At 35.0% G+C, this 13857-nt stretch overlaps 1 protein-coding gene across 13 annotated transcripts in view; it reads right to left on the reverse strand.

The window, feature by feature from the left end:
• The window catches only part of LOC128243701 (1-phosphatidylinositol 4,5-bisphosphate phosphodiesterase gamma-1-like), a 117371-nt gene that overhangs the window by 38227 nt on the left and 65287 nt on the right, over positions 1-13857 (reverse strand). For 10 of the 13 annotated variants that reach the window (XM_052961613.1, XM_052961609.1, XM_052961610.1 and 7 more), the window contains exons 19-22: positions 11712-11863; positions 4202-4345; positions 2969-3146; positions 1492-1569 (exon numbers count right to left, since the gene is read on the reverse strand). In XM_052961613.1, the coding sequence (XP_052817573.1) occupies positions 1492-1569; positions 2969-3146; positions 4202-4345; positions 11712-11863 (552 nt within the window). Of the gene's footprint in view, positions 1-1491; positions 1570-2968; positions 3147-4201; positions 4346-11711; positions 11864-11926; positions 12073-13857 lie in introns of all 13 variants that reach the window. The other 3 variants (XM_052961616.1, XM_052961615.1, XM_052961608.1) reach the window with 2 other exon arrangements.

Here is a 13857-nt window from a genome sequence, read left to right on the forward strand (position 1 = left end):
AATTACTAGATTTGCTTCCCTGATTGCTTGATTTGCTTCCCTAATTACTAGATTTGCTTCCCTGATTGCTCTTCCCTGATTGCTTGATTTGCTTCCCTGATTACTAGATTTGCTTCCCTAATTACCTGATTTTCTTCCCTGATTGCTTGATTTGCTTCCCTAATTACTAGATTTGCTTCCCTAATTACTAGATTTTCTTCCCTGATTGCTTGATTTGCTTCCCTAATTACTAGATTTGCTTCCCTAATTACTAGATTTTCTTCCCTAATTACTTGATTTGCTTCCCTAATTACTTGATTTTCTTCCCTGATTGCTTGATTTGCTTCCCTAATTACTTGATTTTCTTCCCTGATTGCTTGATTTGTATCCCTAATTACTAGATTTTCTTCCCTAATTACTTGATTTTCTTCCCTGGTTGCTTGGTTTTCTTCCCTGATTGCTAGATTTCCTCCCCTGATTGCTTGGTTTTCTTCCCTGATTTTTTTATCATCTTCCCTGATTGCTTGATTTGCTTCCCTAATTACTAGATTTGCTTCCCTAATTACTAGATTTTCTTCCCTGATTGCTTGATTTGCTTCCCTAATTACTAGATTTGCTTCCCTAATTACTAGATTTTCTTCCCTAATTACTTGATTTGCTTCCCTAATTACTTGATTTTCTTCCCTGATTGCTTGATTTGCTTCCCTAATTACTTGATTTTCTTCCCTGATTGCTTGATTTGCTTCCCTAATTACTAGATTTTCTTCCCTAATTACTTGATTTTCTTCCCTGATTGCTTGGTTTTCTTCCCTGATTGCTAGATTTCCTCCCCTGATTGCTTGGTTTTCTTCCCTGATTTTTTTATTATCTTCCCTGATTGCTTGATTATCTTCCCTGATTGCTAATTTTTCTCACCTATTTTTCTCGATTATCTTCCCTAATTGCTTGATTAACTTCCTTGATTATCTTCCCTTCTACCCTTACTGTATAATATGTTCATTGCAATGCTCATTTTGTCATGTATGTATGCCATAAGTTAACTGAATAAACTTGATTTTCTCCCCTGATTGCTTGATAATCTACCCTAATTACTTGATGAACTTCCTAGATTGCTTGATTTTCTACCCTGAATATCTTCACTAATTGCTTGATTAACTTCCCTGATTGCTTGATTATCTTCCATCATGAGCATATTGTTCAGTACCTGAGTTATTTGCATTATGCATGCATTGCTTCATATCTGAGTAATTGTAACCATGACAACGACAATGAAACTCGTACATCAAGTCTATAAATTTTTTTGAAAACCAGACCATCGTAAACCCCTATATTACATACATCATGCTACAATTTAAAATGACAATCCATATTCGAAAATTGCTCCTTATTTTTTTTCTTTTTCAGATTGAATAGCAACATTTGGCTTGACCTTAAGAACAAATCAGTTCACAAGCATTCATATGCATTACAACGGTAGAAATCGATCGCTATACAATGTGTCATTTCCGATACCTGAGAAGTAAAATCGTTAGGATTTATATAGATATCGGTCTGTCCACATAAACCATAAAGTCCCTGCTCTGTGGGCTCCTAAAACAAACATCAATTACAGCTTATACGCTACCAGTTACACTTTCGTAGACATTTCTATGTTAAACATCTTTGACAAAAATTTAAGCTAATTTCAAGCTAAGGCATTGCATATTTTACAATGCAACATTTTACCTACCTACATTCCAAAAATTAATATTTATAAGAAACACATACTTCACTTGAAAAATTAACAATCACATTGTCTTGACTTAAATTTCTAGCATTATAAATGACCTCCTCTTTGGCAGTAGTCATTTTTTTCATTTTAACCGGCTCGCATATAAATGTAGCAAGGGAAGAATGGTTAGGAATGCTTCTTACAAGAATAATGACATGTTTTAATTCACAATGTATTTTTCATGTGACAATTTATCAACGTTTGACAACAACAGTGTATTTTATATGGAGATATCTGCCCCCAATGGAAGTAGAATGACATATTGCTGATGTTATTCCTTACAGCAAGTCTAAAGACAGATGTAATTTCCACAAGAGATCTCACAGAAGCACAAAAAACTTAAAGCATGAAAAAAGAAGTCTCAGTTAGAATGAGACTGTTCAGGGAACGTGAGAGGTGAAAGTGTAAAGATTCTTAAATCTGCTTCAAGTATCTGCTTCTAGTCCACTTCAGAATTTACTTCTAGTAACTGCTTTTAGTATCTGCTTTTCGTATCTACTTCTAGTATCAGCTTCTAGAATCTACTTCTATTATCTGCTTCTAGTATTTGCTTATAATATCTCCTTTAAAAATCTGCTCCTAGTATCTGCTTCTAGTACCAACTTTTAGTATCTGATTTTAGAATATGTTTTAGTATCTGCTTCTAGTATCTGCTTCTTTCAACTTCTAGTACCTGGTTCTAGTATTTACTTCTAGTATCTGCTTCTAGTAACTACTCTTAGTATCTGCTTCTAAAATCAGCTTTTATCAAATTCTATAATCTGCTTCTATTATCGGCTTCTTGTATCAACTTCTATTAACTGCTTCTAGTATCTACTTCTCGAGTCTGCTTCTAATATCTACTTCTCGACTCTGCTTCTAGTATCTACTTCTCGAGTCTGCTTCTAGTATCTACTTCTCGAGTTTGCTTCTAGTATCTACTTCTCGAGTCTGCTTCTAATATCTACTCTTTGTCTAATGTAACTAGGAACTTTTTCACTTTCACCTCTGGAATGGCAGAGCAACACTGTGACAGAGCCCCATAGCATCATAGAAACACTTCAAATAGCTATAACTATACTGTGGATAAAGTACATTATGGAAATGTCTGACTCACAAGTAACAAAAGGGAGATAAATCTGTGAAAAAAAATCCCCTTTTGGTAGAAATATTCACAATAATTATCAATACAAGATCAGGAACATATAAGTGAAATTTAACAAGAGTTATTCCCCTTACCTGGCCTTCTCTATCCACTACAGACTGGTTCACTGGTTTTCGTAGTTTCATCTTTTTGTAGAGCGAGTTTTTCTCGTAATACCTGACTAGTTCAGGAAGGCTTTCAAACTCTGCATCACCCATCGTGAACAGGCGGCCTTCTTGTCGAATTCGACAATGCTTTATCTTGCCTTCAGCCCTGGAAATCACACAGGGGACATATATAATTTTGGCCTTGATTTGATCAAATGTCCACATATACAAAAGTTGTAAGGTGACATTTAATAAATCGTTCGGTAAGCCTTACCCAGCTGACTCACTAAACTACATGTAACTTGCTTTTTAATGGTTCTTCAGAGGGTATTACTTGTTTCAGTTTAAATAATAATTTTTAAGATAAAAATAAAACAAAACACATCCCTGCCTACCCATCCTAGAAAATGTGGGTCAGGTTAGGTCAAACAAATTATTTAATTCTTACATTGCTTAATACTGGATCGCTGCTGCCATGCGGCACATAATGGGAGCACCCACAAATGCGATACATTGTGAGTAATACAGTCAATATAAAGTGTCTGACCCACTTTCTTTTTCCCTCCACAGATTTTAGCGAAAAATAACAATGAATTTGTTGGTTCCCCGCTTCATGTGGGTAATGTATTTTAGGCCCTTGGCACCTGATCAGTCGACCGAACTGGGGACTGGATTTTAGAACACAGGCAGTGCCCGTCTGCTATGTACTTAAAGAGATCACCTAGTACAACACAGCCAGTAACAATTTTTAATAAATATATGAACTGTACTGTACTGTAGTATCTTTAATAAGGTTAAGATACACGAAAGACTTATTTCTTGCTTATGTCAACACTTCATCAGAAGCAAATTCTGCCACAGGTTCATAAATCAATTACATTGGACGATTTCTGTTAATTCTGATCATATTACACGCAAGGGTAAAAGAGCAGCTCGGAGAACCTCAGAGGGAACCCATAACCCCCGACTTTATCTCTTGGAGCTTGCAAGGAAAGTGGGTCTAACACTATGAGTGTACTTATTAATAAACCGGAGTATGAACTCATTTTGTTATCACTTCCTATCTGGCCTGAATAGATTACGTAAATAGACGAGCACCTCTGATAGCCACCACCATGTTCAACACTGGGTCAAAGGAGGAAAGCCACTGAGCACAAGGTATGTCATTGCTATTAAACATACCCCTGCATGGACTTATTCTCAAACCCTATCCATTCCTACCTGAATGAGATTGCAAAAGTCGGTGATGTTCCCGGATCTCCGCAGCCATGCGGAATACTGGGTCGTACGAGGAAAGCACCATCGTACGGTATACGTCGTAACATTTCTTCTGCTTGGTCTCGATCAACATTGCTGTTGTACCACCTGAAAGATATGACTGGATAATAAGAAACAGTAAATATTATACCCAATAGGTTCAATGATTGTGAGACCTCTTATTAATTTTCCTGTTATCATTTTAATCTCTTAATATTCTAACCTCACATACTATAAAATCTGAAGTCTTATTGTTAGACTCAGAGAAGTGATTTTTAAAATATTACAAAGTATCTATAATATTATTTATTTTAACAAAAAATGTGTAAATTATTGTAAAGTATGTTATTTACACATTTATAGCAAGTTTAACCAATAGGCCAATATAAATTAATTGCTCGATTTTCATTCAAATCTTGGGTGGGGATGAGGTTGACATTTTATTTTCTATTTTTCTTATATATCTCTAATTTCTTCATGCCTTTTCTTATTGCTTAATTAAGGGACCATATACATGTGTTTCTAGACAAACCACCAACACGATTGCAACAATTTTCTTTTTTTGCATGCAAATAATATACATCGACACCATATGTATAAATAAATGCCATTCCCAGCCAGTACCGGACAGATAGGCAAAGACATATCCTAGATCAACATTTTTATTTGAATCAATAAAATTTAAGGGGCAGCATCAAAAAATGGGGTGGATGGGGACGAACATCTAGCAGTTAATCTATAGTCACCTTATTAGCCATCAAATGCAATGACAGTAAGTATGGGCCCAGAATACATGCCAAGATGTTAAAGTTACTTTGAAAACAAGACGACCATGATGGCCCATATCGCTCACCTCAGTGAAAGTTTTAAACCTGTGTTTTTCATGACAGTGAAAAAATCCTAAAACAAATACCGTCTGGGCGGATTAAAGTTTCAAACTTTTAGATGCCCTGGTTACATATAATTATATAGACTGTCAAGTTTTAACAAAAAGGTCAATTTAGTCCTAGAAACAATGTCACAAGATATGCTGCCCTTCCTTCTAGAGTAAAGTCATCATTATCAATTTTAATAAAATATGTACCTTATGTAAGTCTATAGGAAACTTGTTAACTCCCAGGTTGGGGTCAGTTTTGACCCCCAGGCCATGATTTGAGCAAACTTGATAGAGGACAACAATATGATAATACACACAAAATATCAAGAGTGCCTTCAGAAAAGAATATTTTAAATGATTTCCCAGTTTGTAAAAACTTGTGATCCCTTAGGCTGAGCCAGTTCTGATCTCAGGGACATAATTTGAACAAACTTGGTAGCTGACCAATAGACAATGTAACACACCAAACATCTAAGCTCTAAGCCTCATGTTTATTTTTGTAGAAGATTTTTGAAGTTTTTCCTTTTGGTTGCCATGGCAACCAGAGTTCTGCATGGAATTTATTTCTTTGAAGAATTTTAAAAGGGCACCACCCAAGGAACATCCCTGTGAAGTTTCATCATTATTGTCCTGGTGGTTTGGAAAAAGATGATGTTTTTAAGCAGTTGTTGATGAGGGACGCTATACACCGTATGCCAGACATAGACGCATCACAATAGCTCACCTTGAGCCCTTCGTGCTCAGGTAACAACCATCAACAAATTGATTCTTCTATAATAAATGTCATGTTCCACTTCCAAAATTGCATTCAAAAAAGAAATTCAAACATCTCATTAGTTTCTTTGATTAAAAACACCCTTACCAGACGTCATCATGAACACTTAATGAGAAAGTCATTTACATTTGTAGGTCCACACCTGACAATGAAACTTTGCACAACTTCTATTTTCCTTGATTCATTTTATCCTAATCAGCTCTTTCTTTGGACTAAAGTGTTGTTTTTTACAATATAAAAGACAAAACTTACACATCCAATTCAATGACGCTAAAAATAGAATCAATCTGGCATGGACTATCATAAATTCAACAACCTATAACATGTAAATGCACATAAAAATAAACAAGAAAGTTATTGTCAACAAATGCTGCATGGCAATAACATCCATCAGGTGGTTTATCAATCTCTAAAATAGTATTATAGAATACCGTATATGTCCTATTAAACGCGCACTTCAAACCAACATGTTGCTTAATAGGGAATGGTTATTCTGTATATGTATAACTTCAGTAGGTGCTCTAGATGGCAGCCATAGGAATACTTTTCATCGCAATGAATTACATTTTTTGGAGTTTTGGGTTAAGGTCACATTCTTTGTTCATGTCACAGAATTGGAAAAAGACCCACAAAAAGACCCCCTGCGCATTCAATAGGACATTTACGGTACATATTTTTAAAACAGACATTTTCATTATAAATAAGAACAACGGCAGATTACATTTTCAAATACAATATTAAACACAACTTACAACAAATATGTAAACTATAGGTAAATTATATTCATGTACAACAGACAACCATTCTAGAAACTTATACAGCGTGTGTATACCACAGGATAAATTACAACATAAATGCTAAGTCAAAAGGCAATATTTTGCTTCGAATGAAGACTTAAAACAAAGATAACTATTATTTCCTTCACCATTTTAAATGATACGAGATTTGATCAAGGGGAACATTCTGACCAAGTTTTGAACATTTTCTGATCAATGCCTACCAAGATATGGTTCGGAAGGACGGACGGAATGACCGACGTACGGACAACACCAAAACAATATCCCCCTCCTGAAACCTTCGATTCGGTGGGGGATAACAAAGGGCTGTCTATGCTACTTCAAGTGTTTTACCAGTATTACCAGAGTTTGATAAGGTGACAAGTTTTCTCAAACGACAAACCTGTTTCAAAAATCATACTTTGACCGTTTTGCAGTTTTGTGAAAAGGTTTGTTGAACTGTTCTAAGAAACTAAACTCTCAATCAAACTCTGGTAAAAGACTGAAGGTGGGGCTCCGTCATAGACTGCGCTTTGATTCATTTAAAATGGTGAAGAAATACTAAAGTTATCTTTGTTTAAAGTCTTCATTCGAAGCAAAACATTGCCTTCCAACGGAGCATTTATGACGCAATTTATCACGTGGTATACACACACTGTTTTAGGGCATAACAAAAATAATGTTTGTTTCTAGTTTATAAACCCAAAAATTTTGAAATTGGGATAGACCCTTATCCCTATATCACACCGGATCTTATTTTTCTATCCATATTGGCATTGTTTTAGTAGTTTTTGGTACTAGCAAGATGCATGAACTTATACTTTTTACATAGAGCATCTAGTTAACATCGAACTTCACAAAATGGCAAGCATTTTAGTGCCATTCAGACATAGCTGAACCTTTAAAATATATGGCGTTCTAACCTATGTTTTCGCAGTAGATTCGGGGAAACAAACATTTAAATTTGTGCTTAATAAACAACATTTTTCATGATAAACTATGGCATAGCCAAATAATAAATGATTTATTAATAAGACTGTATGCTTTTATTTCAATAAGAATTAAAAGCCAAAATATATCAACCATGCAATGCATAGATAAAAGCTAACTGCAAAGTTTTTCTATTTTGAAATATTGCACATGCAATTATTAAAGATATTTTAAGAAACAGTCAAATATTCAAAATCAGCAATTAGGGTGAAAAAAACTTGAATGCAAGTTTTGCGAAAGCATAGAAAAGATTTTTAATCTTAGCATAAAGCATACAGCCTTGGATATACATTCTAACATCAAGTTCATAAATATGATTTACTGAAGATCAGGAATAACATCTTACATTATATCATTATTGAAGACTTTCTAACATTAACTTCTTTTCCGGAACGTTTGAAAATAATTGTTGAGTATATGATAAAAAGCCAACTAAGTGAAAAGGCAGCTAGCCAAATAGCATTACCTATAGAGAGGAAACTACCACTTTAGAACAAAATGTGTGTGGTATGTGCCATTTTTTTACTAGAATTCAACAAAACTGGTTGTGTTATTGTTACCGGTTGGGAGAGCCAATCATTTTTCTAGTACAGGTCACCGAGACCTTCAACTTTGACCTACTGACCTCAAAATCAATGGAGGTCTTTACTGACCATGACCAATGTCAGGAATGTGACTGAACAGGCAGATGAAGGACTCAAACCATTTCAGCGAGAGGCTTTGGGCAGCATTAGGGCTCCAGTGGGGTGCAGTACCCTACCCAGAGGCAAAACTGGCCTTTAAGAAGCTCTTAAATTGAGGGCTCTGAGATGGTTTCATATATGAAGCGAACTCCGGTGACAATATTAAAAACAAATAATGTAACTACCATGTGCAATCATTTAAGAGGGGCTGAAGTTCCGTTGAGCCACCAGATCCTCAAAAATCCACAGACAAATCACATCCCCAAATATGGGCATTCCAAGTTTAAAGACTCTATTTAAATGATTTAGACTGATTTAAAAACCTATGGATCGGGAACGAAAGTGTGAAGCAGATGGTTTTATTGATGCGATGCTAGTTAAAAAGATTTTTTACATGTCTGCCATGCTTTGAAGTAAGTAAGATACTTATCAATCTATTGTTTTAATACTGCTGGTACTAAATTTGATACATAAATCGCAGACAATGTTTAAAAAAGGCAAGAATTTGATAAGGTAAGCGTTATTTCCTGATCTAGAGTAGCATAAAAAGATTATCTGTGTTACAAAGTGAGCTTGATGAGGCATTTTCTTTTTAACAACAAAATGGTATATACTGATTTATAGGTCATTGTTTAATTTCTATTTGGTTCAAATGACACTACGTATATATGAGCTTATTTCGAAATGCATAAAATACTATTCTAACCCAGAAATTAACAATTTAGAGTAAAAATACCTTAAAATACATCCATCTCTTTGACATACATTGTTTGTGATTGGCTGTTTAACTTTCGTAAACTAAGGCCATACAAAAAATCCCATTTGGAAGAAACAGACGGTGAAAATAATTCCCCAAAAAATCACTGACACAAAACATAGAATCAATTAGGTACGACCTAAATTCTGATCAAGTTCACTTACATAAAGCAGTTCTATTTATCCACATCATTCAAACAACAATTCACAAGATGAAATGGATGAGATTAAGCATTCAGAAACAACAGCTGTCAAAAGTACAAATGCAGCAGTTTATTCCAGCCATGTGATCAGTTAAGGCCAAGAAAAATAATTTCATGAAGGTGATTCTTAAAAAATTGTTTGTTTGCAGTGGCTCATAATTTTTACGGCTTGGAGTAGGCAAAATAAAATATTAATATGGATTTATTTCGGTGTTGATTAATACTAAATTATAACTTAATTTAAGTCATACAAGAAACTAAAGCTATAACAGAAGTGATGAATACCCTCAGACCGCCACCTGGACAAAGGAATCCGCCAATACTTTTGGAGATTCATGTAACAAAATAACTATTGTTAGACCCACTGAACAAATAGCAGGTGTTGTGGCAAATCCTTGGTCTAGTAGTAACACACTTGACTGTTAATCCAGGGTTCTCAGGTTTAATTCCAAGCCGCATCACTAAAAAAATACTTCCTGGAGGGATGTTAAATTGGGGTCCCATGTCACAGTGATATACACTAGTGCATGTTAAGGAATCTGGGTAACATTCTGTATGTACACTATATAATGCTCAAAAACCTAACATGACTTTAATTAAGAAATCTTATTGGAGCACTGGTGGAATGGGCCTTGCCCAAGTTTGAGTATAAACAAGCTTATACAAATGTTGCATATGCATACCACAGTGACTGGGAAAGGGTTTGGTTAGTGCATGTGATTAATCTTATTTGGGGGAAACGAGACAGAATTTCACAGTAGGTCCAAATTCACCAGAAATTCTTGTCGGGTTTTCATGAACTTACTATCGAGGGGTATGATGCATCCCAACCTACTAACCCACTGCAAACATAGAATTTTTGAAGTACAGTTGAACACCGTTAATCCGAATTTGTAGGGACCAGAATAATTTTTTCGGAATAGCGATATTTCAGATCAACAATTTTCAGAAAATGACAGCGTTCGCGAATTAGAGATAACTTAAAATACTAAGTTGTGAAGATTGCAATGTCGGTTACACATTACCAATATGATACATTCGGTTTGAGTGATCTTTCCAATACAAAAATATTTGTTGATTTGTTTAATAAATGACAAATAATTCATTATTATACTTCTTTATTTAAACAACAAAAAACATTTAAAACAAAATGACAGCACATGTATGCATTCGGAACATAGCACGGATTGTTCGGTAGCAGGTCGTATGAGCAATGACGAAATCAAAGCTGATGAGATAGACATTTTCGAATGATATATAATATGTTGTGTTAACCAGCAATGATATACAAACTACATCAACCAAATGATTTTGTAACATACGCGTGCTCAATGGCATTCTTTAACAAGCGCTAATTGTGCTCCATTGTCACCTCAAGCCAATACCCGAGTGCATTCAAAGTATGATGAAAACTAAGACATGATCGAGTTCGAAATAAGACTTAAATAGGTATGAAATACCAAATCGGGACCGTAAATTTTACTGAACGGAATAGCTTTTATTTCGGACTAGCGATTTCGGATTAAAGATTAAAAATATAGTTAAACAAAGAAGAAGTAAAATCGGGACCGAAAAATAATTTCGAAATAGCGATAATTTCGGATAAACGGTGTTGGGAATAGCAGTGTTCAACTGTATGTGCTTCATTTCTAATGAAAATACGCTGATAGCCAAAAAAAACACACCATGTTATCTTATTATTCGTAGCCTTAGTACAATGTAAACTAGAATGATGAAGTGACTTAGTAGCTAAAAAGCCATCATTCACAATATCTATAGTGACACATCATATTATTCATACAAAACTGCAAAATTATGTTTTACAAATCCCTGGAGTTTCAGTTTAATACCTATTTAGAAACAGAGCTACCCTTATGTCAACTTGCTGTTAAACATTAGTCAAACTTTCTCAGTCGTCTATCAGGGGACATAACTTGTAAGACGAGTTATACAACTTAATTGTCTGATAAGCCTGATTAATACGGTGAAGTCTTGGTTATTATGCAAATTGCATAAAGGAGATTTTGAATTATGGCGAAATTTGCCAAAAAACTTCCCTTTTTCAAAAACAGGAGATATAACTTGTATTATTTATCATATAAGTTATCCAAATGAATTGCCTGATGTCTCTGAACACTTGTGTGAATAATTTTCAAAATTGAACTTGTGTTCAAGAATTATCTATATTGACTATGATGGTCAAATTGTAACAAAGAAACACCTACAGGTGCACCTAATAAACTTATATTAAATTCCAAAAAATAGAATTCACACTTAAAAATATAAAAGAGCTCTCATAAAACATAATCTATGCAGTTTTGTACAATAACAAACGAAACAAGACACAGGGCAAGAGTGTGCTGACTAAGGGTCAAAGACGCATGCCGACAACTTTACGTCGGTGAGAGACTTACTCATTCCCCTCATGAACGATTGGTTGCGGACACGGAGTCTTGAGCACCAACTCTATGTCTTGGACTCGGAGTTTGTGTTCTGGTGATCGATAATACGCTATAAGACTGTAAAGGCTGTCAAACATAGCGTTTTCCCGCAAAAAGTATTTGACCTGAAAAAAATTATCAACATTAGGTAAGTTAAGTGTTACCTGATATGAACAATTTATACTTACTCCGCATTTTCGTGGCTTTGTGGCTGCGGCACTGGCTCACGTAGAAACATGGAGAAGTTACTTCCCTTCAGCGGATGGGTGCGGTAATAATTCATAAGCGAAGACAGATTGTCAAATGTGACATTCTCTATAAGATAATATTTAACCTGCAGAAAAGAAAGAGTGTATATCAGTATCGTTAGGCCAAATGTAAATTTGAAAAAAAAGAGATGTGGTTCCTGTTACAAACAACAGAAAACGAGCTACTTAGGTCGGGAAAACATTTAATTGAGAAAAATTATTTTCAAATTTAGGAAAATCATTTTCAAATTTATAAATTATAAATAAATATATAAATATGTAAAATTATAATTATACAAAGTATGAATATCATTGTATTGTTCACATATCAAAACTAGGGTTTCCACCTGGTCTTTCTGGCTTTGTCGGGCCTGACATGCCTTCTGCTGGCAAGGCTTATAATCAATACACATTAATTGTGCCGACATGCTATAATCCATCAGCAACAAGCCTTATCAACACAACCATCAATTTTGAAAATACACATCTTTGCTGTGATTGCAATGGTTGCAACAGTTGACTGACTGCTAGAAAGTGTTTCGGGAGTATTACGATCTTTGTATCAGCCAATCAGGATCGATGACAGCCAGAAGGCTTGTCAGTGGGGGTTTACAGTGCTGTTACCCCAACACCTCCTACACTTTTTCGCAACGGGAAAACAGGAAATTGCACCATTTTGATTTCTAAATGTTGTGGGCGAGAGCTATCAACCCTCCGGAACCCTCCCCTCCAGACATGCCTTATGGATTTCTGGCGGAAACTCTCATTGTAACATTCTGACAACATTACTTTTGCCAGGAAAGTAACCAAGTACAAGGTAATTGTATCACCTTGTACAATTAACAGTGTCACTGAGGGTGTCTAGTCCCTTAAGAATTCAGTACTGGTTAAAGAGCAGTAGCCGGCAGTTTTTGCATGTTTTTGAAGATTTTCTCGGTAGATCGAAATGTAATGGAAATAATACTTACATATTATTAAACTAGGGGTCAAGGTCTACTAACTTTACAATATCAAAATTTGTGTCGTCACAAAGCGCGTGCCTAATTGGGGCCACAAAGGGGGTAATCAATTAGTGCCAATTTACGGATTATGAGAAGCAGTACCTGGCAATTTTATTACGGTTTATTTTTTACCATTCTCACCTTCTTTAAGAAGATTTAAAAAAAAAACGAATAAAAAGCGATTGCCGGCTACTGCTTTCCGCCGGCTACTGCTCTCCAACCAGTATTTCTGAGTCTGAGTCTGAGTTTCTGAGTCTGAGTCTGTAACTCAGACTCAAGAAGTTAGTGAACACAGACCCTGGTATGGTAGAGACTTAAAATTAAGGCTGGTTAGGCAATGGAATCGCAGCATTAATTATGTTAAGCCTGAAGTTTCTGTATTATTGTGTAAATACTGAATAAACAAGTTCCTTCTGAATTTTACCTTTTTCATTCAATATTTACTTCATGAAATATTGAGGAAATATACATTTTGGAATCTTGCAACTGACACTTCATGTATTTCATTTTTATTATTTTTTTAAAAGAATTTTATATTTTGATAACCTTTTTCAATACATATCCAAAACTTTCATATACTTTTTTAACCATATATTTGTAGGCATTTATAGCATTACCAATGAACAACATTTATTTCTTTTTTTTTTTACAATTTCTGATAGGGCCAAAAAAAAAAATAGGTTCGTTTCCGGTCTCCTTCCCAAAAAAAAGAGGGTAGGTAGGTAGGCATTTTTTTTTTTTTTTTTTTTTTTTTGGGGGGGGGGGGGGGGGGGGAGTGATCTAGAATAGAAGGCGGCTGACTTTTATTCAAAAACAACCATATTAACTGCGTATGAGACAATTTTAAAAGGTACTAAAGCATAAAATGTA

The sequence above is a fragment of the Mya arenaria genome, chromosome 8 (genome assembly GCF_026914265.1).
Source record: "Mya arenaria isolate MELC-2E11 chromosome 8, ASM2691426v1".
In the NCBI taxonomy this organism is placed as follows: domain Eukaryota; kingdom Metazoa; phylum Mollusca; class Bivalvia; order Myida; family Myidae; genus Mya; species Mya arenaria.